The sequence below is a fragment of the Natrix helvetica genome (assembly GCF_964273705.1).
Source record: "Natrix helvetica genome assembly, chromosome: 14".
NCBI lineage: Eukaryota > Metazoa > Chordata > Lepidosauria > Squamata > Natricidae > Natrix > Natrix helvetica.
The window spans coordinates 1,501,198-1,527,885 of NC_138564.1; the positions used below are offsets into that span (position 1 = coordinate 1,501,198).

The 26,688-nt window shown below is 47.5% G+C and overlaps 1 protein-coding gene across 1 annotated transcript in view; it reads right to left on the reverse strand.

Moving 5' to 3' along the window:
• Nucleotides 1-88: 88 nt before the first annotated feature.
• The window catches only part of LOC309399145 (serotransferrin-like), a 36,225-nt gene continuing 9,625 nt past the window's right edge, over nucleotides 89-26,688 (reverse strand). Inside the window, exons 8-17 of the mRNA XM_081966679.1 lie at nucleotides 25,954-26,140; nucleotides 25,718-25,866; nucleotides 24,170-24,260; nucleotides 23,632-23,685; nucleotides 19,378-19,560; nucleotides 8,525-8,675; nucleotides 8,288-8,370; nucleotides 7,208-7,392; nucleotides 5,080-5,257; nucleotides 89-3,997 (exon numbers count right to left, since the gene is read on the reverse strand). Of these exons, the coding sequence (XP_081822805.1) occupies nucleotides 3,945-3,997; nucleotides 5,080-5,257; nucleotides 7,208-7,392; nucleotides 8,288-8,370; nucleotides 8,525-8,675; nucleotides 19,378-19,560; nucleotides 23,632-23,685; nucleotides 24,170-24,260; nucleotides 25,718-25,866; nucleotides 25,954-26,140 (1,314 nt within the window). The 3' untranslated portion in view covers nucleotides 89-3,944. The remainder of the gene's footprint in view (nucleotides 3,998-5,079; nucleotides 5,258-7,207; nucleotides 7,393-8,287; nucleotides 8,371-8,524; nucleotides 8,676-19,377; nucleotides 19,561-23,631; nucleotides 23,686-24,169; nucleotides 24,261-25,717; nucleotides 25,867-25,953; nucleotides 26,141-26,688) is intronic.

The window sequence follows — 26,688 nt, forward strand, 5'->3', positions numbered from 1 at the left end:
CTCTGCTGCTCTTCTTCTTCTTCTTCTTGAACCCGAGTAACGTTGCAGCCAGGACGAAGGATTTCTAAGGTTTTGTTATTTTTGTTCGTTTGTTTGTTTCTAGCCAATCTTAGTTTGCATTGTTGGGCAGCAGGGCCCGCTGTGTCCATCAGCAGGCATGTTTTGCTCAAAGAAGAGAAGCCGGGTGTGGCATCCAAATTGTGTTCCGTGGCAGACATACCCAGATGTGGCACTTCCTTCTGTTTTGCTGCGTGGGGACCCAGCGCAGAGGTTCACCTCCAGTTCCTGCTTTAGGAGATCCAGGATCTCTAGGAAGTGGCTTTGCTCTCTTCTGCAGGCTTCCTCTCTCTTATTCCTTGGAATTGGGGCCAGCGAATTTGTAGTAGGACATTTTAATTCTGATGTGATGCCAGAATGCCAATGAGACTTCAACAGTCCTTCATTTTGTGTGTGTGTTCCTTCTACCACCTTGACTGTCGCTCAGCACCTCTTGTTAACTGTGACTTGTTTGGGTCCCAAGTGGAGTGAATTGTACAAATGCAACAGAAGAAAGTGGTTGGGATCATGAGTAGCAGCATGTTACTGGATCCTGGTGGAAGTAGCAGCTGTACGAAGCCACAGAGAGGAAATGACAGACTTTTCCTTAGGGGTGTTAGGGAGATTGAAACATTTATCTTAAAATGAAATTTTTACATGATGTAAAATTTTACAACAGCTGTTGGCTGTCTATAGTGCCTGTAATTTGGGCCACGTTTAATGGCTGAATCGTTCAAAGGCTTTGCCTTTTGTTTCCTCTCTCTCATCTAAAATTTGCACTTTTGCTACCTCATGTGGACACTTCATGTCACCTCTGGGGGCAAATGAGGGTATGTCAGACAGGGATGGAAATGGGGGGCTCTTCCTTGAGCTTGCATTCCATACCTGAACAGGCAAGGCGATGAAATTGGCCTTGTAGATGACAGACGGCCTTGAAACCGGAGAAGTAGAGGAGCCCTGCCACATGTGTACCTGGAAATAGAAATTTAGTTTTCCCACTGGGGAAAAGGGAATGGGAACACTGTTTAATAGCCGAGAGCCAGAGCCGGGTTCCCGTGTGACTGGGACATTATGTGTTTGCTGCTGCAGGCAAATTGGTGACACCGGAGATTCTCCCTTCATACTTTGGATCATTGTAGAAGATCCCAGATTGTCTGTAATCTCCACGTTTTGTGTGGGCTGAGTTGAATCATTTATTAGAAGTATCCTTTTGTCCCATAGTGGGATTTTATGACGTGACACGCCAGTACAGATGCCGGAGGGGAGGCTCTGAGGCGGAGCTGCTGCTGCTCTGACGGCAGGTGGGCAGGCGACTACTTGGCCTTCCTCTTCTCCAGGCAACCTTGGCGTGCTTCATCTCTTTTCTCGGTGCTTTATGTCTGAAATCACATTGATGCGAAGGCAAGGATTCTCAGCGTGGTTTTGCCGCAGCTGCCCAGAAGAACAGGGCGTTCCAACCGTTGTGACTTTAAGCTTCTGGACTTCAATTCCCAGCATAGCTGGCTGAGGAATTATGGGAGTTGAAGTCCACAAGTCTTAAAGTTGTCATGGCTGGAGAGCCCTGCAGAAGAAAATATGGCCACTAATGTGACAAAGTGGGCTCTGTGGTCCACCAAGGAAGCTCCACCTTGGAGGGGACCAGAGTGGGGGAGGGAGGGGCTGCTGCTGCTGCTGAAAGGCCCCCGGACCAGGCCTGCGAAAGGCAGCTTGCCTTCAAGCAGCATTCTCCCTAGGCAAGGACCCACGTCTCACCTGATTTTCAGTACAATCATGAAAAAGATTCTACTAAGAGCACTTGAAAGAAATCTCTTCTCAGGAAAATGCGGAGGCAACCAAGGATGTGATTAGGTTTTGGGATGGGTAGATTAATATTTCCTAATATCTAATCGGGAGGGGACTGTGCCTATGTGGAAGAAATAGGGATGGGGGTTCACCCTTCAATGCAGGTGTCATCATGGGGCCAAGAGCAGCTCTGAGCTCCAACAGATGGTTTTTGAGCCTGGTCGGACACCCCCATCACTGGGAGCAGCTTGAAAGGAAGACTGCTTGGTTGGCCTTTCGTAATCCAAACCAAATGGGAATTTGCACACTTCTGTATTGGTGGCTGTTCTGTGCCATTATCACATGTTTTTTTTTGTTTATTCCTGTATTTCTTTTTGTTTCAAATTCACTTTTTCTAGTGTTTAAATTATGGAAATAAAAAAATGTAAACAAAAGTATGTGGTTTTTTTTTTAAAGCTACCTTCATTTAAACATTTCAAAAACATACAAAGCAAAAAGGAAAGGATAAACTATATTTTTCAATTATTTTAATGTAAGCAAAACTGTTTAGTTCACTAAACTACGAGTGCAATCCTGTACGGTGTTATGAAGTCTGAAGCCCCAAATGAACCTGAGCTGACATGCAAATGATGTTTCTGTTAAAACTGCCACCAACTCTGCTTCAGCATAAATGGAAATGTCCCCTGTGGAGCATATTCATGGCTCTGCTGCTGAGATTTCTGGCTTTCTGGGAATAGATCCTCTTTAGTGAGTTTATACGTTCCACATTTCTGTGTATTTGTCAATTACTGTTTCTGTCCCCCTCTTCGTTCCCTTTGTTTGGAAAGACATGTTTGGGGATTTGTGGCTGACAGCCTTAATTCCACCTCTGAATGTTAAGGGATCGTGGTGGCAGATCGCTTAGCTTCAAGATGAGCATTGCTATCAACAGGATAGTTCTCTGTCCTTGTTGTAAAGTACAAGTACCATTTCTGCAAACTTTTATTATGGAGCCCATTAGCTATTGTAAGCTACCACAGAAATGTCACCCTTCTAATGCGCCAGGCACCTCTCAGCAAACCTTGGCTGTGCAGTGACCTGGAGATAGCCTTGTTTACTTAGCTGAACTGTTAACACCAGGTGCAGAATCTAGAAAGGGCTGGAAGCAGATGGGGAACTTCATAGAGTTCTTTTTTCAGATGGAGGGGGAACAGCGCTATAAAATTAATACCCTGTGCAATTACTGGCTGGGTTATATGACCTTAAGTGACCTCAGGAAGGGACACCTCCAAAAAATCCCACTGTTATCAACCGGCCTAGAAAGAAAGCAAAGGCAAGTGGCGCCCACATGGTTGCTCAGCAGAGGACACGGCCATAATGTCAACTTGCAAAGCATCCGTGGCTGCCTCGGGCATCGGTAGGAACCTGGACACACAAAGCTGCTAGTCACCTGGCTCGATTTGGGAGTGGGGGGGCTCATCAGTGATAATTTGTGTTTAGAGTAGCTGGGCAACAAAAAGCTTCAGTGTGTCCTTGGAGTAAACTTTGGGCCGTGGCTTCGGTCAAGGAAAGGATTAAGAGGAGGGTCCTGGCTCTTCTTACATCCTGCTAAAGCCAGAGAAACAAAACTCCTGGGGTCCCAAGATGGCTTCTTGCCAGGGACTGGGGAAATTGGAGCTGTGCCATTGTCTCAACCAGTTCTTCTCCATTCAGATGGAACTTTGACTCAGAGAAAATGGACAGATCAATGCTGAATGCAGAAGTGATGGGACGTAACCAGAGAGAGATGCAGGTACAAGAGGAGAGTTCCCACATCAGCCTGCCTCCCTCCCTCACGGAAGGCAGAAGACAGACAGGGTGGAGCTGAAAAGGTGGCAGGTGCAGCCAAAAGCTGGCTGGGGTGGCGTATTCTAGAGATGGGGGGGGGAGTGAGAGTTAATCCATTGCATGGATGCCTTCCATTGGCTAACATACCAGTAGAACAGATTCAAAGATGGATTGTCCAATAGATGCTGAAGGATAACTTGGATGTTGTGTAAGAAAATGGGAAAATTGCCATAAACCAGAATTGCTGACAGGAAAAGCTTGTAGAAATGTCTCTCTCTTCTTTCAGCTGGCAGAGTTGGAGGGAGCTTCTCTGGATAACCTCAAGGCTGTGTGGAAGAGGTACAAGTACCCAGTTCGCAAAAGTCTAGGATACCTGAAAACCAAGAACGGCAGCGTTAAACGTCTCCAAGGGAAATGTGCCCACTGTGGCATCTGAGAGTGCCCCTAAACTTACACAAGGGCGGAATTCAGGTCCCCCACCAGAATGATTAAGCGCACAGCAGCTTAAGTAGACAGATACATTTGTGCATCATTTAAATTTATCTCAATCTCTCCTACTTGAAACAGCATTTTATCAGAGGGCAGAATTCATTCTCCGGTGTTTCTCCTGGCATCTAATTTCAATGCAATCTCAACGCTTTAATTCAGGACCTGAGATATTTTGGAGGACCAGATGCACCATTCTCTGTCATGGGATTGGAAGATGGCAGGGTCCTGCTGAGGCTATGGGACAGGTGGGCTCTTGCCGAGTCCTGTGCGGTAGGAGCTCCAGACTCCAAAAGCGGGTCAGGAGGAAGTCTCTTTTTCCTAGGCCTCCCACAATAGTGTCCTTCAACAAAATTATTCAACCTTGCCAGGTATGAACTAGGAGCTGTTAGGGATAGAACAGTTGGTTTCCGATTTTCCTGTCAGTTCTCGGAGGTTTCACATTCACCCCTGGCTCCAATTCCATTTAATCTAAGAACTCAAAAGATCCTGTCAAGCTGTGCTTTACTGATAAAGGAAAATATTTGTAGTTGAGGGTTGAGCTGTGGGGTCCTTGGTGCTCCCTGAGCTTGGTTGCTTTCTTGCAGATGCTTCATCACCCAAACCAGGTACTACAGCAGAACTCCTCTAGCTGGGTTTTTTTTAAAACTCAGCTACTTTAGGGCTTAAAGCATAGAGTTAAGATGAATGTTTTTAGTTTCTATTCTTCTATAGCTACTTTAAATAACATAGGTACATAAACACTAGAATTTTGCTTTGGTGTGGAATGGCTTTACTTTCTCCAGATGGAGCAAATCAGAGCTGGCTGAGGAATTCTGGGAGCTGAAGTCTTAAAGTTGCCAAGTTTGGAGACCCCTGAATGATTTGATTCTACTGGGCCAAGTCTTTGATTCTACAGGCGAGAGAGACCAAGGGAGTTTGAGCGGAAGGCCCAGCCTGGCCCCCGTCTCCTTCACAAGGGCAGGTTACCTGCAGAGGTGCAGCTGAAGATGGATTGGGCAAGCTGAAAGAAAGACTGCCCAAGAATTGACTTGAAGTCCAACTGGCCTGTGAAGACGAGGCCTTGAGTAGCGTCTTTAAAGAGCAGGTCACTTCCTCCATATCTCAGCGACTCAAAGAGCTGAAAGTGGCTGTTCTTGCTTGATTCCTGAAAGGAAAGAGCCCAAACTGGAGAGCAGGGACTGCCAGCAAAGCCTATTGATTGGAGGGAGAGGCGAACAGGTGGGATATTGTCATAGCGGCTTCTAGCGCTTGCTTCATCTTTTATCTTTTGCCAGCTTGACATCAGCAATGGTGGGAGGGGGAGAGATGGGGGGGTTGGGGGTTCGGTTTGAAGCAGAGCTGGCCCTGATTGTGGGGAGCATCAGCCAAGCACAAGGTCAGCCAAAGGAATGTGGAGATGAGGAAGGCAGGAAACAACAAGGGGGGTGGGGGAGTGGGAGAGGGCAGCCAGGGGAAAAGGAGAAGTTAATTAGCCAACAGATTCTGCCCGTCTCCTCTCTGACCGCTGTGTTCTCAGCAGAGTCCACTCTTGGCAAAAGAAATGAGCCAGGAGTCTTTCTCCTTTGCTAATTAAACTAAGGGATGGGTGACACTAATGTCATACTAGTAACTCATCACACTAATATTGCAACTTGTGTACTCAAATCAGGATGCAAGTGCATAGCCTGCAATGAAATCACTGTGTGCGTGTGTTTGTGTATTGTCATTTCAGCATCACTGAATTGCGAGCATTACAAGTAACTCTTGACTTAAAACCATTCATTTAAGAACAGTTCAAAGTTAACGACAGCACTGAAAAAAGTGATCTGTCTTCAAACTTACGACTGCTGTGTCCCCCCCACAGTCACACGGTTGCAATTTGGGCCCTTGGCAACCAATTTGCATTTCTGGTTGCAGCATCCCCCCGTCACACGACTGCAATTTGTGACCTTCCCAGCCAGCTTCCAACAAGCAAAGTCAACAGGGGTAGCCAGGTTCACTTAATGGTCATGTATTCACTTTAGGACAACATGATTTGCTTAATGATAATGGCAATTCGCTTAATGACCAAGGTAAACATGAATGATGACTACCTTAACAACCATAACTCCCTAATGTCTGAAATCCCAGGCCCAATTATGGTCATAAGCTGAGGACTATGTGTATACCCAACTTTTTTCTTGTATTCTTTGTTTGCAGTTGAGATGCCCAATTTGTCCTTTGAAATGTTTATTAAAACAGTTACATCAATAAGACCAAACATTTGCTCTGCTTGGAAATACATGTGGGGACAATGAAAAGAAGCCTCTGGCCAACTCTGAGCAGGCCTTTCCACCACTGTGGTGCCAATAGTGCTCACTCCTGACTCCCTCCAGATGCTCTCACTGGAAAAGAGCAGGAAGCCTGCCCTGGTTGGGAGAGAAAGACGAGAGCGCTTGGGATGAGCCAGGGACTCTCGCAGGCACCGGCTCAGCCCACATGAAAGCCTCCGCCTCATCGGAAGTGGACTTTCTGGCTCTCCTCCAGTCCGCCACTATAGCCAGGAACAGACTCCAAAGACTGGCTGCTGCTCACGGGGATGATGAGAGAGAACTAAAACATACGATGAACGGTTGCAGGAACTGGGCATGGCTAGTCTGGGGAAGAGAAGGACCGGGGGAGACAGGAGAGCAGACTTCCAATGTTTGAGGGGCTGCCAGAGAGAGGAAGGGGTCAACCTGTTTTCCAAAGCCCCTGAAGGCCAGACAAGGAATAATGGATGGAAACTGAACAGCGAGAGATTCAAACTCGAAATAAGGAGGAATTTCCTGACAGTGAGAACAATCAACCAGTGGAACAGAAGTTGCCTTCAGAAGTTGTGGGAGCTTCATCATTGGAGGCTTTCAAGAAGAGACTGGACTGTCATCTGTCAGAAATGGTGTATCTCACTTGGGGGGGGAGGGGTTGGACTATGTCACCTACAAGGTCCCTTCCAATTCTGTTAATCTGTATCTATATACCCTGAATTAAGTCTGTCCCCAAGATGATGCAGTTGATGGAAATTGTTCCCTATGCTAAGCTTCCTGTTCTGATGAATGGTAATCCTGACATGCCTTCAGTCAGCTGTCAAACTTACCTGGGACTTTAACAGGAAATCCTGGACCTTAGTGACAGTCACTGGTCGAGTCACCACAATGCTGGGAGGAACACAGCCCAGGTTGCAGGTCCTCCAAGCTGTTATGGCTGCTCGGCTCCCGTCTGGGCAAAGGAGTTCAAAATCCCCGGGAGAGTAGCCGGTGGCCCATCCTGAGCTAGTTAGATCTGCAAGGAACAAAGTAACCGACTTGATTTATTCAGCATCACAACGTTTTCTGCGAACCTCACCAAATAGTGATATGATCATCACTGATTTTCTGAGCATTGAACTTGAAGAGTGAAGGACAGAAAAGGCTCCTCGCCAAAAATCAATCGAGCTGTGAAAAGCAGGTGTGGAAGAAAAGCAGACATGGGGAATCCAGGAGGACCTTCCATGAAGCAGAGCACCTCCATCGAGGGAAATGGCACCCAAAGGCAGATTCTCTCCGTTTCTCAGTCTGCAGCTACTCTTGGTAGGATTCATTCTAAGCCAGGGGTGTCCAAACTTGGGAACTTTAAGACTTATGGACTTCAACTCCCAGAATTCCCCAGCTGGCTGGGGAATTCTGGGAGTTGAAGTCCACAAGTCTTAAAGTTCCCAAGTTTGGACACCCCTGTTCTAAGCCGATGTCTCCCCATCTAACTGGATGCTTGCTGGCTTTGTGCTTGTGGTATTTGCAAGTGCTGCATCTTCTTGCTGTGACTGTCCCTGGTGCTGTTACTGGCTACATGTCCGGGGGCCCCATAGTAAAAGCCCAGTCCCTCCTCTCTTCTTCTTTTCTCTCTTGACAACAGGAATCTCCTGCCTGCTCCAACCTACATGGCTTCTGCCATACTGGATTACAATGAGCTCATTGGGAAAGGAGGAGACGGGCTGCAGCTTCCAGCTTCTCCCTTGCCTCAATTCTTCCATTTGGGCACCTGTAATTAAGCATTTTGATAGAGCTGGCTGGGGAATTCTGGGAGTTGAAGTTCACAAGTCCTCAAGTTTCCAAGGTTTGACACCCTCGAGGAAATTTAACCTGAAAATTATCATGTGGCAAGTTACCAAAATCTGAAAAGATAACACAAAGTATCTTACATTCAATGTTCTGAAGTAGGTTATGATGTTCCAAGAGAGCCACGTCACCGAAGCTTTTCCCAGTGGGATCACCCAAGAGGCATCTGGAAGATAAAAAAGTGTGCCGAAGTGTCTCTCCTTGGGCTTGTATCCAAAGGAATTTTGAAAGCCCCACACAAAAATCACGTCCCAAAGTCAGGAAACTCCTAGCCCTTAAGGCATGGCCCCATAGCAATATTTTTCTCCAGGCTGACTCACCTGAGGGCCCCCAGATTGCCATAGTATCGTTCATGATGATTAGCTGCACACTTGGAGGATCCCTTGACTTTCCCCTCTTGTCCAATGCAGACTTTGCACAGATTTCCATTCGCTCCTGGCATGCAGCCTTTCCAAAAGAAATTCTGGTATGCTTTGAGAGAAGGGAAAAGGACGGTGTGGTCACTCAGAATTATGCAATGCTGGTTTTCCATTTACTGCACTCCGCACATAGACAAACCAGCCAGCCAGTAAAAAAAATGAACTTGGTTTCTTAGAATATTAGCAGAGGGGGCTTTCTCCAGTTGTCTGGTTACAGTGCAAAATCAGGGAGGGTTAGGAGCAGTCTACAGAAAGACATCATTTGCTACCATTGGGGTAACTGCTTAGCGCCTCCAGGTTTGCAGGCAGCATAACCTCTGCCGAGCAGCAGCTGGAGAACAAGAATGGAGGAACTCCTCCTCTCCCCCCCCACCCCCACCCCCCCCGGTGTTCATGAACCTTTCAGATGCTGCTGCTGTGCACTGGACTAGAGTATAGGGACCAGTGCCTTGCGATCTTTACTGTACAGGACGTCCTTGCTTAGAAACTGGAGTTAGGACCAACAACTCAGATGCTAAGCACTGTGGTCACTAAGCAGAAAATCATGTGAGTGCTCATGGCCTGACTTCCACTTTAGTCTTTAAGTGAGGTGCTGGGGTTACCAATTTGACTTTCGCTGCTGTTTGTTGCAAGCCACCGAATGGTCATCACATGGTTGCAGGATGTGGCAACAGTTGTAAATGCAAGGATTGGTCACAAAGCTATTTTACACCGCTGTAACCTTGAACGGTCACTAAATGAGGTAATCAGTAAATGAACCATATCTGATGACGCCTTCCCCCTTGACTGTTCACGAGAAGCATGAGGAAGGGCTGCTAAATTTTATTCCTCCCCTCCCACCCACAACCACTGAGCCAACTATTTTGAAATTTCAGCTCTTGGGCTTGATGGGCTTGACAGGCTGAAAAGACTCATCTGACTGCTCCGTTTGAGCCTTAGGAACCAGAGTTCATCTGTAAAGTTGTTTTCCCATTAAATCCATAATCGGAAATCCATAATCAGGAACACTGGAAGAGCCTTTGTAAGATCTGCCCAGGTAGTTAAAGATGAAGTACAACATGAAAGGAGGAGCCAATGTCGCGATGATACAACGTGTGGTCTCAACACTCCAAGACCACTGTTGACACTTTTGCCGCTGGACAGTCCATTTGGACCTAAACCGTCCCGTAGAGATGGTGATTAGGAAGACAAAGCCTTGCTGGTCTCAGGGACACCGCAAAGTCCCTGATTGACCCAAGGGAAGCTCTTCAAGCCGGTGGTAAACAGGCAGCCCCAGGCTGATGAAGTCGGGATGGCTCCGGAAGGAAGGAAGTGAAAAGAGAAAGTGAGTCCATCTGGTGAGGTATTTTTTTTTTTATTTTGGGAAAGACTGCCCCAAAAAACTTTTTTTTAAAGCCAAATTAGATCCTTAAGCAAAAGAATTAAGCGGCGAAATTATCTTATACTGGATTGCTTTGGAAAGCTTTTTTTCCCCTTTGTCAACTATACTTTGTGGATTGAAGTGCTCGCAACGTTTTTTGTTTCTCCTCTTAAAGTGAACGTATTACCGTATATACTTGAGTATAAGCCGAATTTTTCAGCCCACTTTTTGGGCTGAAAAATCCACTTCGGCTTATACTCCAGTGAACAAAAAAAAAAAAAGAACTTACTTCCGTGCAGCCGAGGCTTCGGTGCTTCCGGGATCGCCATTCACAGAAGATGCAGCTCCCAGCGTGACACGTCATCCGGATGGGCTGCGAATGAAGAAAGTCCTACCGCGCAGGCGCAGTACAGCTTAAACGCGATAGAGGTAAGGAGCCTGCGCATGCTCTATTTCATAGCATGAAAGACTAGCATGAACCCCGGACGCAAACGAGCAATATATGTATGTATGTATGTATGTATGTATGTATGTATGTATGTATGTATGTATATATATATATATATATATATATATATATATATAACAATACATATACATATACATACATACATACATACATACATACATACATACATACATACATACATACATACATATATATATATATATATATATATATATTACCGTGAGCTGCTGAATTTCCCAGCCTCGGCTTATACTCGAGTCAATAACTTTTTTCAGTTTTTTGGGGTAAAATTAGGGGTCTCGGCTTATACTCGAGTCGGCTTATACTCAAGAATATACGGTAATTTTTTTCTTCTGATTTTTCTTTATTTTTTTACTTCTGGACTAAAACCTTCCTTTTTATTTTAACAATTCTTCTTATTACTTGTTATTAAATTTCATTAAAGAACTTTGTTTCCTATAAGCCAGAGATAAATATTAGAAAGTGAAAAGTAGCAACACTGCCACTCGGAGGTCAGAGGCTGGAGTTTTTGAAACAACGTATCCCTTCTTTTTTCCTCTTTGATCTTACTGACTTTGTAGCTGAAGGGTTTGCAATTTGTTTACAGAATCTAATAAAGAGCCAAGGGCATGAACTGTTTTTGCAGGTGCTTTTGAGAACTATTTTGGCAGGGGAGAGTAAAGGAAAAAAAAACAGAACCCTTCTCTTTTGAAGAGCACAAAAGAACTTGTGCTTAAGTCAACCTAAAATTAAAAAATACAAGAGGCCTGGAAGGCTAGAGTGGCAGTGGCTATTAGTATTTTTTTTTTCCTTCTTTTTTGGAAACATGGATCAATATTCAGATGAAGAAACCTAAAAATTCAAAATATCTTGGCTGGAATTAAAAATCTATTGGAAGGATATGGGAGAATTGAGAAGAAGTGGGAAAAACTAGTGTTCCTCACAGCAAAAGATGAAGGCCTGTAATTCTGTTCCTTTTAGGATCTTTGGCCTGCCACATATTTAAAACATATATATATTATGCTGTTTCATTGGTATAGTAGTTGGGAGGGGGGAATAGAAAGGAGTAGGATTGTGGAATGTATTGTTATGGATTTCTTAGAAGCTCAAGGTCGTCTTTTGTCTCCGCACCTCGACACCTGGCCGGAAGAAGAGGGGTGTACATGCCAGCGTGGAAGATGAAGATTGGACCATGTGATGAATTTCGGGGTGTGGGGATAGATGATGAACTTTTAACTGGGTGAATTCACTGGATATACGTTAGAGTTGAAATTCAACAGCATAATGCCAACATGCCTGTCTTATTAAATTGTAGTTTTAAGGATCACTTTGCCTTGGACAATGATTTAATTCTGCATGATATTTGGAACGCTGACATTATTTCAACTCTCCCATAATTTTTTTTCTTTCATCGGGGTACTGAATCCCAGTTCTGACCCAACCTTGGGCAGGACGAAATTTCAGTGAAGATGGAGGAGGGAAAGAATGCAGCAGAGAAAGCTAAGGATGATGGATCGCTTATTTTTGTCGAGACTATCTATGCACCTTCTAAAGAAATAGTTCAACAGGTAGAGGCGAGGGAAAAGGAACCGAAACCAAGATTTTCCTCACAGACGGAGTTAGACCTGCGAGAGGAAGCTTCGGGATTTATTGCTTCTCAGGAATGCCTGCTAGAAGGAGAGGGGCCCCCCAAGGGAACTCTGACAGATGACTGGAGCATGGGGAGAAGAGCAAATGAATGGAGATCTCAGTCGCTCTCACGCAGCCAGTCTTTGATGGGCCTTCAGGACCAATTCCGACGCCTAAATGTGAGTGAACAAAAACCCCTGGGGCCCCCAGAACCACCCGGGTGGAGCCTAGCAAAGCCCACATTATCCTTTCCCAGCAGAGAAACTGCTGCGCAGTGGAGTGGAGACCTTGGTTCTTTCCACACAGCCACCAGCGAATCAGCACCCCCCCCTCCTGGAGTGAAAAAAAGTTGGGAAGTAAAACTTAACCAGCCGAAAGGGGCCTGGAACACTTTCACCTCCCCACCTCTGCAAAGTGATGGCTCTGGACCCATCAATCAAGCCAATCCAGGTTGGGCTTTCTTCCCGGGTCATGGATGGGCTCAATGCCAGTGGACGCCTGCCCCTTCCCAACTAATGGCGCCACCCCAAATAGCTGCCCAGAGGCAGAGCCAGGGACTGGGACCACCACAGGGTCCAGCCCCCCCACCAATGCCTCAGCAGGCTTTTGCCCAACCGATGGGTGTGGCCCCACAAAGAAGCTTACCACCCCAAGCAGCAGGCCGACAGGTTGCTCCGGTTCAACCACCAGCACCCCCTCCTCCTCCCACACCGCCAAGGTTCCGTGCAACCTATGATGGCAGCCGAGACAAACTAGCTTACTTTATGAATCGAGTATTGGCGCACGTTGACCAAGTAGGCCCACAATACCTGACGGATCGAGAACTGATCCAAGAAATAGCAGAGGGGATGAATGAAGGAGAGGCAGCACAATGGATAGCGGAACTCCATGAAGAAGCAGCTCCTGAATTAGATGACATAACGGGGTTCATCCAACTGATGCGGGCCCGATTTTACGATGTGGCCCAACAGGTAGATGCTGAAGACCAGATCCAGGAATTACGACAGGGGGGTCGGCCGGTCAAAGAATTAGTTTGGGAATTCCGGATAATAGTTGGAAGACTACGATACTGGCCAGAGAGACTATTGGTCTATACGTTCAAAAAGGCCTTAGATCCCAAACTGAAACAAGCTTGTGCCGTAAGGGGGACCCCAGATCGTATCCAAGAATGGTACACCACTGCAATCATACTGGACCACGAGATTAACACCTATCCAAAGCCGGGTACCAAAACCCCTGAAAAAAAAACGTTAGCCCACCGAACGCAGAGGCAGCAAACTGAAAAGCCCCCGCCAACCCCTCGTTCCTGGGCCCCCAAAATAAAGTGCTACCGTTGTGGTCAGCTTGGCCACCGGGCATCTACATGCTGGGCTCCAGCCCCAGTTCCACAACCACGCCAACCACCTGCCAGCACAATCAAGAAAACCCCCAGAAAACCCCCAGAAAAAAGTCGTCTGGCACAACAGCCAGCAGGGGAAGAGAGCGGAGCCACTGAAAACGCCCTGGCCACCTCAGAGGAGGAAGAGGAAGGAAACCCAGAAGACGACCCAATGGTGAGCGCACCTATCCGCCCCTTCCAAATAAAAGCCAAACTCCAAATACCGAAAACGGGGGTAGAAGGGGAAGTTGGGGTGATTATAGATACCGGCTGCACCCGATGCTTAATCAGCATGTCAATAGTGGAGCAACTATGTATACGCACCAGACCCCTAAAACAACCCATTCCGTTTGAGCAAGTGGATGGAACCCTAATTGGGGGAGCTCCGGCTACAAAGATCACTGAGTTAGTAAAGCTGGTGATAGGCCGCCACTATGAGTTCCTCAGATTCATCATGGCCCCTGGAATGCAGGAGTCAATTATCCTAGGGCTTGCATGGTTGGACAAGTGGGAACCTACTATAAAGTGGGAGGATGGCGTTAGAAAGGTGACTATTGGACTTGGGCCGTTACCACCGGTGGAACCAAAAGGCCACCCAGGAACATTGAAACCTAACAGCCCAACCCATCCAGAACCTGCAGCAACCGCAGCAGACACTAAACCTCCGGGAATCCAACGAGTCCCAAAGATCTATTGGGATCTGGCGGAGGTGTTCAGTGAGGAAGACGGAAACTACCTTCCACCTCACCGCGCCACAGATTGTGCCATAGAGTTCAAACCTGGGGTAAACTTACCAAAGCCCAAAATGTACTCTATGACGCCTAAAGAGATGATAGAATTGAGGAAGTACATCGACACCAATTTGAAAAGAGGGTTTATTGAACCAGCAAAATCAAAAGTAGCGGCCCCAGTGCTCTTCAGGGAAAAGAAAGATGGGGGGGTTCGCCTCTGTGTGGACTTACGAGCTTTGAATGCGGTATGCAAAAAGAATACCTATCCCCTCCCTCTCATGAAAGATATGTTGAACCACTTGGCTAAGGGCAAGATCTTCACCAAGCTGGACTTGAGAGAGGCGTATTACCGTATACGAATCCGGAAAGGGGATGAGTGGAAGACCGCTTTTAATACTCCCTTAGGCAGCTTCCAATATAAAGTCATGCCTTTCGGACTACAAGGAGCACCCGCAGTATTCATGCAGTACATAAATGAAGTGCTACATGACCACCTGTACCGCGGAGTACTCGTTTATTTAGATGACATCTTGATCTTCTCTGACACCATGGAAGAACATGTGAAACTGGTACGGCAAGTCCTGAAAAAACTTCTAGCTGCCAAACTTTATGCAAAATTGTCAAAGTGTGAATTCCACAAGACCTCGCTAGATTATCTGGGATATCGTATCTCCAATGAAGGAGTAGAAATGGACCCAGAAAAAGTGAAAGCGGTGTTAGATTGGAAATCTCCAAGCACTCGCAAACAATTACAAAGCTTCCTTGGATTTGCAAACTTTTATAGGCAGTTTATTCCAACCTTTGCTGAAATTGCCCTACCATTGACTGACCTATTAAGAACGGGGCCTTCCCCTACTAAACCTAAAGCAAACCAACCATTAAAATGGACAATCGACTGTCAAAACGCTTTTGAGAAATTAAAACGGCTCTTTGCCCAAGAACCCATATTGCAACACCCCGATCCAGAGCGACCTTTCATAATCCAAACGGATGCCAGTGATGTCGTGATAGCCGCGGTGCTACTACAAAAGAATAAAGAAGGCCACCTCTTACCATGCGCTTACATCTCCAAGAAACTCACCACTACGGAAAGAAGGTGGCCCATTTGGGAGAAGGAGGCATTCGCGATCAGGTGGAGCATGCTCACCTGGAGACATCTCCTGGAAGGGGGGGATATACCGTTCAAGGTATGGACTGATCATAAAAACCTCGAAACTCTCCTTGCCCATCGAAAGTTATCCCCCAAACAGGTCCGTTGGGCCAAATATTTCCAAAGGTTCAAATTTGAAATTAAACACATCCCCGCAGGGAAGAACTTGTTAGCAGATGCACTGTTGAGAAAACCCCAGTTTGACAGTAAGAAGGAAGAAATTTTCCACCCCATCATATCTCCTTCTCACCAAAAGGCAGCTCAAGTCACCAGTCGAAGCCAAGATAAACTGAGAACCGAACTGAAAGCAGCCCTCCAGACAGACCCATGGTTCAACAACAACAAGGACATCCTAACGATTAATGATGGCGTAGCCTGGAAGGGATCCAAACTGTACGTCCCTGCAGAGATGAGATTGCAAGTGCTACAGCGGAGTCATGATGCAAAACTAGGAGGTCATTTCGGATTCCTGAAAACTCTCCACCTCGCTAGACGTCAATTTTGGTGGCCAAAGATGAGGTCGGAGGTGGAAGATTATGTAAAAAGCTGTGCTACTTGTGCAACAATGAAAACCCGTCCGGGAAAGCCCCCTGGACTACTACAACAAGTGGCCAACCCTAGCCAACCATGGGAAGAGATAGCAATGGACTTCATCGTTGAACTTCCAGATAGCAGTGGTAATAAAGTAATCTGGACAGTTATTGATTTGTTTTCCAAGCAAGCACACTTTATCGCTTGTTCAAGCCTACCATCTGCAAAGAAATTAGCGAAAATGTTTGTGAAACACATTTATCGCCTACATGGAGTTCCAAAAAGGATCATTTCAGATCGCGGAGTTCAATTCACCGCCAAGTTCTGGAGAGAATTCCTAAAATCGATCGGGTCCACGCAGGGACTCAGCTCAGCATTTCATCCCAGCACAAATGGGGCAGCAGAGAGGGCCAATGCGATGGTGGAACAGTACATCCGGTGTTATGTGGACTATCAGCAAGACAATTGGTCGGACTTGCTACCTTTCGCTGAAGTAGCATATAATAATGCTGTTCACAGCAGTACAGGATTAACTCCTTTCCAGATTACCAGTGGCATGGAATTCATTCCCATGCCTGAACTACCTAAGGAACCTCCCTCATCCATGTCCCTGAATGAATGGCTGGAGGCACTAAAGAAGGGATGGGAGAATACCAAAAAGGGGCTAACAGATGCGGCAGAAGCCTACAAGAAGCGAGCTGATAAACATCGTTCCCTACAACCCCCGTTTCGAGTGGGGGACAAAGTTTTTTTGTCTACTAAATACATAAGATTAAAGATGCCTAGTAAGAAATTAGGTCCAAAATTTCTAGGTCCTTTCCCAATAGAAAAGATAATTAACCCAGTTACAGTTCGACTCAGCCTACCCAGACTCTTAGGGAAAATTTACCTGGTATTCCATTGTAGCTTATTGAAGCCGGTAAGGGAGTCTAGCACGAGACCATCCACCCAAACTCCACCTCCTCCCGTAGTGGTAGAAGGGGAAACACATTATGAAGTGAAAAAAATATTAGATTCCAGGCTGTATAGGGGTCGCTTACAATATTTAGTGCATTGGAAGGGATACCCTTTGTCAGAAGCTACGTGGGTGAAAAGTTGGGATCTGAAAGCAGATAAATTAGTGAAGCAATTCCATGAGAAGTTCCCTGATAAGCCAAAGGGTCCCCCTGGGGGAGGAAGAGGTGGTTAAATTTTGATAGGTTAACATTTATGTTATTCTCTTTTCAGGAAACGTTTTTCTCTTGAGGAGAGGCCGCCTGTCAGGCCTGTAATTCTGTTCCTTTTAGGATCTTTGGCCTGCCACATATTTAAAATATATATATATTATGCTGTTTCATTGGTATAGTAGTTGGGAGGGGGGAATAGAAAGGAGTAGGATTGTGGAATGTATTGTTATGGATTTCTTAGAAGCTCAAGGTCGTCTTTTGTCTCCGCACCTCGACACCTGGCCGGAAGAAGAGGGGTGTACATGCCAGCGTGGAAGATGAAGATTGGACCATGTGATGAATTTCGGGGTGTGGGGATAGATGATGAACTTTTAACTGGGTGAATTCACTGGATGTACGTTAGAGTTGAAATTCAACAGCATAATGCCAACATGCCTGTCTTATTAAATTGGAGTTTTAAGGATCACTTTGCCTTGGACAATGATTTAATTCTGCATGATATTTGGAACGCTGACAGGTTGGAGCCCCAAAAATTAAAGGGGAGAATGAAGACATAGAAGATAAAGACAAGATAACAGATGAATTATTAATGGAGCAAATGTGGGTGAAAGTGGAATGAAGGGAATATGGAAGAGGGAATTCGATGAACTGGAGCTTTACCCCAGATTCCAAGATACAGAAGAAGAAAAAAGGGTAATGATGATGGATTTAAGAAGAGAATTTTTTTCAGAAGCACGATTGACAACCAAAGACAAGCTAACTTTAATAACAACTGGAGGGCAACAAGATTACTTGAGAGATCCTTCAAGCAACAAAGTACGGAAAGATGTCTATAAAAACCTGATAAAAGAGATAAAAAGAAGACTGACACCACAATTGTCAAGAGAGATAAGACTCTTTTGTTACTGGAAAGATACAGGTTGACAATGAAAGTTGATAATAAAAAATTAGTTAATTTTGGTTGAGCAATAAGTAGGAATTTAGTAATTCTTAGATTGTTTTAGATTGTTATTAAATGTTTAGTCATCAATAAATAATTAACTATAATAACAATAATGAAATGATAATGGATACAGCTTAATGATATATATATGTACTGTCAAACTAGTAAAAGAAATTTGGATATAAGTTGCAAATTGCGATCTGGGAAAAAGACCTATAAATTTTATTAACAGACTTTTATTTAGGTCTTGTCATAAAGGTGTAATGTTTTTTGGGTTGCTGAGAGGCGGTGGGATATAAATAGTAAATGATTTTTAGCCAATTATAATAACAACAAGGAAATGTCAATGGATATTGTTTAATAATATATACATGCTCTGGTATTGGTAAAAGCAACTTGGATGCAAACTCTAAACAGCGAGTTGGAGGGGGAAACGGGGGGGGGGAGGTTTAGAAATTTTATTAATTGACTTTTACTTAGAATATGTCATTAAAGTGTAATGTTATTGGAGGATTTTTGAAATAGCTAATGAATGCCATTATGTGGTTGTGTCTTTAAGTATGAATAATTTGAGGTAAAAGCACGTTCAAATAATTGTAGTCAGATGAGAATTGTGGTACATTGATAGTAAGATATACAAAGATTTTTGATTTGAAGTGTATAATCTAATATGAACTATAAGTAATGACTGTGGAAGAAATGCACGAAAGTTATCTGTAACCAATCGACACGCTTTCTACAAGATGTAATGAAGGATGGTTCTTTTTTTGTGTTTTGTTTAATTAAAATTCAAAAAAAAATTCAAAAAAAAAGATGAGCAAAACAGGCACCCAAGCTTGCAATACTCTTCTTAGGTCAGGGGTGTCCAAAGTTGGCAACTTTAAGACTTGTGGACTTCAACTCCCAGAATTCCCCAGCCAGCAGATCTGGCTGGGGAATTCTGGGAGTTGAAGTCCACAAGTCTTAAAGTTGCCAACTTTGGACACCCCTGTCTTAGGTTATTTTAAAAAGAGACGGGATGGAGGACAAGTCCATTCAGAGCTCCTGGTCCTGAAGACTCAATAGGTGGGACACCCAACCACCAGCTGCAGGGAAGACGAGTGAAAGAGGAACATCTCTGTTTCCTCTTTATAGCCATCCTGGACATCTGTCTGGCCACTGGGAGAAACAAACTGGTGGACTAAGAGGGCTTTGCTGAAATCAAGCAGATCTGTTCATAGGAAGCTCATCTGTTTCTCAAGTCCACCTGATGCTGCCTCCTTGAGCTCCTGCTGTGCCTATTGTGGGTCATGAATCCTTGGACCCCAATCCTGACACCTTCAAAATATCTTATTCCTCCCCACAACGACGCTCTCTTCTTGACTCAAGCTCTTGGCTAGGCAGACGGGAACACTTACCAGAGGTGAGGTTGCAGGTGCTGCTGCCGTTCTCCAGGGCCCCAGCCGTGAACTGGGAGAGCAGCAGCCACCCGCCTGGGCTGTACACATGGCTGTGGCAGGAGCGCTTTCCCCTCAGGGTGTATCGGCTTATTTGCTGGTTGGCCTTCCTCACCAGGGCCACGAAGTAGAGGGGAGGAAGACCTGCATTGCGAGAAGACATCGTTACCTTCCCTTAGTTAAAATAACCTTCATGTTACCTTCATCAACTCCTCAAGGAGTTGATTCTCTGTTTGGGTCTTTCTAGTGCAGCCATTTTATACTCCTTAGCACTTACCTGATTTTACTGAAGTGATAAGCGAGGCTATTCACATATTAGAACAGCGATAGGTAGATTGTAACTCTAGAAAATGCTTTCCGTTGCCACGACCATCGATGTCGCACAGGACAGTTTTGCTAGTGGCAGAACTCTCTCAGAAAGAACTGCACTACTTTTCCATATATTCCACATTTACTGCTGTTTATTTTACTTCATTCAGGGAACATAAAGAAAATGTCACTTGGTCTTACCTGAACTGCATGTCTCGAAGGTGGCGTGGGAGGAGTCACATCTGGATATTAACCCAGCCCTTTTGCCCGGAGACTGAGGTAAATCTTGAGGCCACACCTTTGCTCCTTCTCCTGACTTCTCCAGATTAACCGATGGTCCTGTTGCAGAGAAGCCTGGGAAGGAAGAGGACAGAGAAAACACACATGCACCTTCCTGCCCGGTCCCTGACTGACCAGAACTGACTAACTCAGGCCCCTATGCGCAGGGCGCCCTAACGGGTGGGGAGTCACTACTCCCACGCCACCTTCGAGACATGCAGTTCTGGTAAGACCAACTGACAGTCTCCAAAGTGGGACGTGGGAGGAGTCACATCTGGGACATACCAAAGCTATATGTCCGTGGGAGGGAATCACTGGCCCTGAGCCCCCCGAGAGTCAAGGACTCCCTGAAGAACCCTCCTCCCGAAGGCCACCTCCACAGAGGCATATGCATCCAGCCGGTAGTGCGTGATGAAAGGCGAGGGCGAGGACCAGGCGGCTGCTCTGCAGATCTCCTCTATGGGAGCCTGGGGGCCCAGGCCGCTGAGGTGGCTGCACTTCTGGTGGAGTGGAGCCCTCGTGCCTCATAGACCTTGGCGATGGCCAATCTGATCCACCTGCTGATGGTGGCCGGGGAGACCTTAGATCCCCGGGTAGAAGGTTGGAAGGAGACGAAAAGGGCCTCCAACCATCTGAAGGTCGCCATGCACCTCAGATAGATGCGCAGGGCTCTTCTGACATCCAGTCGATGCCAGGACCTTTCCCTTTCCCTGGAAGAGTTCGGGCAGAAATCCGGGAGGACTATCTCTAGCGCCCTGTGGAAGGGTGAGTTAATTTTTGGAATAAAAGCGGGGTCCAGTCTGAGGACGACCCGGTTGTCTAGGAATGAACAGAGATCCTCCCTGCTGGAGAGTGTTAAGCTCGGACACCCTCCTGGCTGAGGTGATCGCAACCAGGAAGACCACCTTGAGGGTCAGGAATTGAAGACTCACCTCCCTCAGGGGCTCAAAGGGCGCCTTTGTCAGCAACTGGAGCACCATGGGAAGGTCCCAGGTCGGGAATCGGTGAACCACGGGAGGCCTCAGATTCGCTGCCCCCTTGAGGAATCGCCTTAAAACCGGGTGCTGGGACAAGGGTCGGGAGCCCCCCCCAAGACAGTGGACAGGGCTGAGACTTGCCTTCTGAGGGTACTGTGGGTCAACAGTAAGCCCTCCTGGAGGAAATCCAGGACCTGGGGCACGGAGGCCGAGGACAGATCAATCCCTGCCGTTCGGCACCAGGTTGAAAAGGCAACCCAGGACGCATTGTAGATGCATGTGGTGGAGCTCCTCCTGGAGACCTCAATGGTTCTAATGACCTTGGAGAAATGGCCCCCGCTTAGCTGCTCCCGCTCAAGCACCAGGCGGTCAGATGGAGCCACTCTGGATCTGGGTGTTCCGGAGTCCCCTGGCGCAGAGCCACCTCCCCCTGAGGGATCCTCCAATGGGAGATGTAGACAACCTGTAAAGCCTGGGCGAAGGTAGCATTAAGATTGTAAAACCAGCAGTCATTGCTCCCCGGGTTGGGGAAGGTGCCTGGTTTAACCCACTGGGACTTAAGCACCTCTAGGAAGAGGTCTGGGGTGGGGATCTCCTCCTTCTCCACCTGGGGCCTGTGGAAGGGCCCCTTCTTGTTCCCCCCACTCATGCCAGGGGTGGCAGCAGCTTGGGTGGGCTCTGGATGGTTGTCCAGGTCTGCCATGGCCTTTGCCTTACGTAACAAGGAGCTAAACAAGGAGGGAGGGAAGAGACCGGTGATATTGGGAGCCTTAGGAACCTGGGAGTCCTCGTCTTCTGAGAACCCAATGTCCTTCCGTTCTCCCTCTTCTGAGCCCTCGCTGGCGGTGGAGGGAGAGGATGATCTGGGCTCTCCGGGAATAGGCGACCGAGGTTGGTCTCAATGTCCTCTAGGGTTCCCCCTGGAAGGCCTTCTCCTGGAGCCCTGGGGCTGATACTTCATCCCCGTAGTGATCCCCTGTGCGATAGCTCTGGCTAAAACCTCTTGAAAGCTTTCAGGGAGCTCTGGGAGGGACGAGGGAAGGTCAGGAGGTTCCAATGGTGCCCCTGGGGCTGGTGATTGCGGAGCCAGCCAGCGCCTGGTGGGGCTAGGGACTCTGTGACTGAAGGGGGTCTCCCCGTGCCCCTGAGGGGTGAGCAGGCGATAGAGGGGGTGATAGGGAGCTGTGCCCTCTGCTAGAGCCCCTTGGGAATCCCGGGGAATCAAGCTGGACCTCCTCCAGTGTGGGAAGCCTGCGAGGGGAGTGAGATCTAGAGGGGGACGGGCTGATGGTGTCCCTAATCCTCCTCTTGGAGGCCCTGGTGATCCGCAGCTCCTTGCTGGGGATCTCCTTCCTAATGGACTTGGAGGTGCTCTTCTTGGAGGAAGACCTCCCTCTGGTGACTGGGGGAACCCCCCTGGAGGTCCCCTTGCCTGGGTCCGAGTCCCCTGGAGATCTAGGGCTGGCCGCTCCCCCGCTCCTCGTGGCCTCAGCCATGCTAGTACTCATGTTCACGTTCATCACCTCCTCCTGTTGTGCCAGCCTCAGCTTGACTGCGCGTCTTGCAGCTTTAAGGCTCTGCATGCCTCCTGAGCGTGCCGCCGATCCGCGGCCCGAACGCCGGCCCACCACCAACAGCTGGGCTCTCCCCAGATTACCGGCGGAGTACCAGCCAAAGTAACTTCCTCCTGGTTCCGGCGGTGGCTTCTGGGCGCCTGCAGCATCCATAACCAGGTATGCTGACCACACGCTCCACTCACGTGCTTCTTCAAGATGGCCACGGTCCAAGATGGCGACCGCCGAACAGGCGGTCCGAATCTGCCGCTCTGATCCCTCGGGAAGCTCTGGAAGGCTGTCCTCTGCCAGCTCTCGGCTTCCTGCGATTCTCTGTCAACTGAATCTCCTCGGAACCTGCAGCTAGGATAAAGCCCCCCCTCCCCCGGTGACCGTCCGGCTGCTTGGAGGCTTTCCGCTAGCGCAGCAAGCACTGCTTGAGAAGCTAGCAACTGGTGAAGCACGAGTGAGGAGAGGTGATCCGATACAAATAGCTGAGTTGCTGAAAGGTAAGGTCTTCGAAGTGAAGGGAGAGTCAGGAAAGTACTCCTTCTGCGCCGAAGACTGAGGTTAATCTGGGGAAGTCAGGAGGAGGAGCAGAGGTGTGGCCTCAAGATTTACCTCAGTCTCTGGGCAAAAGGGCTGTGTTAATGCCCAGATGTGACTCCTCCCACGCCCCACTTCAGAGAGCGTACCTTTGAAATCAGTAACAAGCAGTTAAAAGCAATACTTTAAAAAAATTAGACTAGGATGTCTTTTAAAACTCCACCAAGTGCAAATGGATATGGATGCCACGATCTCAAGCTGAAGAGGCTTTGTGGGAACAGAGACCCTGAGACTGGATCCTTCATAGGAACATGCCTCTCCTTCAAGGTGGTCTCCCGTGAGGCCTTCCTGGTGGCTCAAATAAAGAACTATTTAGCACAGAGCAGATTTCCTGCTGCTGCCCATTAAGTATCATTTTCCTTAATTCTGAAATATGTTAATCAGCGTCTAGCAAGAGAGCATTAGAGCAGGACAAACCATGTGCCAAAGCACCACTCGAGGTACAGCACCCACAGCGGGCACTTCCTGTGTTTATGCTCACTCCCACTTACCCCCAACATGGGTCAACAGGTCCGGTTCCTCCCTTGTGGGAGCACATTCTTCTCCTGTGAGAAGAAACAGAAGGATGAAGAGCCTACCTCCGGGGCTCACCAGACAAAAGCAGCGGGTCAGAAAACCCACAAAGTCACAAGTTTGCTCTCAGGAAGGAAATGGCCTTCTCCCTCACGTATGAGAGCCGCACAATGACAGGGGTGGGATCTTCTGTCCCAGGATTTGAGCAACCTAGCCTCACAGGAGACCTCTCAAGCGCCAAGAAGTAGCCAGCCTTCCCTTGCATGCCTCGTCTTTTTAATTTGCAAGCATAAGGACAGTCCCCCCCCCATCCCACACAGACGTTAAACTAACAATGTCTTTCTAATTGATGCTTTGAAAACTAAACATTTTGTGCGTCATCCAGATTGTTGCTCCTCAAGAGTTCCCCAGATGCTCCCATGGGCTTTCCCCCCGTCGCCTGGCCCATACTGCTTCCAAGGGCATTCCTGGTGTTTCATTTTTCTACTTATGGTTTCAGTGAAAATCAAACCTTACCGTAACACTCTGCAGCCACAGGGGCGAGTGTGCAGGTCTCTGCAAAGTATGCATGGGTGGCATCCAGTGTGACAGCATCTGCCTCGTTTTTCTGTCATGTGAAGAACCACTTGGTTAGCTGCGAGACGCCCGTTCTTTTCAGAGGAAAAACTGCTCTTGCAAGACGGGAGTGTCTGGTTGGGACCACAGCCTTTGCCAGCCAGATTCGAGTAGGAAAATAATGGGTCTCAGAAAGTGAAATTTGGAAGCCAAACTTGATTGCAGAATCTTAGAAAGTCACGTCATTTCTTGGGCAGGATTGGTACATTATTTTAAGTCACAGTCTATCTAGGCATATTTAAGTAAACCACAATTGGCTGGGTTCACAAAACATGCAGAACCATAATTCACCGTTCACAAGTCGTAACTGTTGGACTAATATTATGCGATGCCTCAAACAAATCGCCCAATGGCTTCGTGCAGAGAGCCACGTTCTCCCAGGACCACTATTTCTGGCTCGCTGAGCTGCCCAAATATGGACTCAGAATAAAGAAGCTGTTTCTGCCATTTTGATGTGAAAGGTACAAGTTGTGTGAGCCATAAAATAAGTTTATCCAGTGAAAAACGAAAAGGGCCTCCAACTTCACTCTTCCCAAACCTCTGCCCATATGTCTGATGCAGTTCCAACAAGTGGGTTCCCTTCTGACTTAGTGCCAGGCATGAATCACCCAGTAGGTTCCCTTCTGACTTAGTGCCAGGCTTCTCCCTCTGCTCCAAAGTCTCTGCCTGCCTCTGCTTGGCTACTGGGACCAGGTTCTGCTTGTTAAAATGTAAAATGAAGGCAAACACGGTGAGCAGGTGCTTATCTTTCCTCCCATCACTCAAAACCCACAATTCATTGCATGCCTGCAGGGTCCCATGAGCCAGTCTCCCAGGCACAGAGGTGGGGTCAGAGTTCCAATCCTATGAATAGGCATCTAGCCTGAGTCCAGAGGTAACCCTCACATCCCTCCTCCATGCAACTTTGAGACCAGGTTATCTGAAGGACCGTCTTTTCCCAGGCATCTCTGCCCAACCCACTATAGCAGGGAATGTTTGGGGTCCCCTTTCCATTTGGGAGGACCAAGAAGAAGGGCCTTCTCTAGCGCGGCTCCCTCCCTGTTGAACATCATCCCTAAGACAGGATTGGCCCCCAATTTGACACTCTTTTGCAAAGCCCTGAAGATGTGGTTCTGATAGTGGACCTGGAGACCCCTGGATGATAGGGAGGCCATCAAGTTGCTCATCCGATTATTGTCACCAGAGGAGTGGTGGGCTTCTTGCTTTTTCTGTTGGGGTTTTATCTTTTGTAAGCTGCCCAGAGTCACTGAGAGTGAGTTGAGCTGCCATATCAATGTTCTTAAATAAATAAACAAAAAAAAAAGGGGGGGGGGAGGGGGAAGCCGACTAATTTCTTTAGGACATGTTAGGCCATAGTTCTGTTGGAGGAAGGCTTGGATCTCTCCCTCCGGCTTCCATTTTAACTCATTTTCCTCACATGAAATTGTGTCTCTTGAAGAAACCACTCACCTTGATGAGCTCAATGCAGCTGATCATGGAGTCTGCTTGGACACAGACCAGGGGGTCAGACCTGACATTCAGAGCCCACTCCTGGCATTTATGGAGCTCCAGGTCACTGATACAGCACCAGCGCACCAGGCTGTTGGACAGAGAGCTCCCTGGGGCAGCAGAAAAATGACAATCAGAGGTGGGAGGAGAAGCTGCCTTGCCCAGTTGCTGGGGAATGGAGAATGTGCCTTCCTCACCTTCGTGTCCCAAACCCTGCAGGAGGGTGACGTAGTCCAGGCCAAGAACCTGGCTGATCTCGGCCTCTTCTCCCAACAGCTGCAGGTGCTGAGTGGCGTCGTGGAACAGCAGATCCCTCCCTCTGAACGGTGCAGACGCAAAGAGCTCAAATCTGGCCTTTTCTTTTCCTCTGATTCCAAACAGGTGCTAAGAACCAAAGCCAGCGGTCACAGGTCCTTGCACCCAGGCAGCAAGCGGGCCCTGCCCAGGGCAGGAGATGGGGACACACCTACCAAGAACCACACCATCTGCAAGCTCCCAGAACCGCCACACAATGCGGACACAATGTGGAGGAGCTCACCTGATCGGTGGAATGAAAAGGGGATTTCATTTCCCTGGGACGGGTTTCTGGAGTAGAATCATCCTCAGACAGGACATATGCCCAAACGCTCTTCTGATGCTCTCAAAACTATGTGTTTTTTTTCCTGGCTACATTAACACCTGGTTCTGAGCAGCTGCTATGCATTTCAAAAATCTGCTTCCAGGAGGTTGGCTCTGGGGATGCTCCAGGAAGAAGCCCAGGAGCGAGGGAATGGTGATCTGCGTGTGGGCAGGCAGGAAAGACTTTTGAAAACATCCCCACAGCAGCTGGAGCCTGCCACTGCCAGGCTACCGGTCAACCACAGTTACACCTTCTCTTTTCCTGGCGGTAGCAGAGTACATAGCAAAAGTTGTGTGACATTCTTGGGGAACTG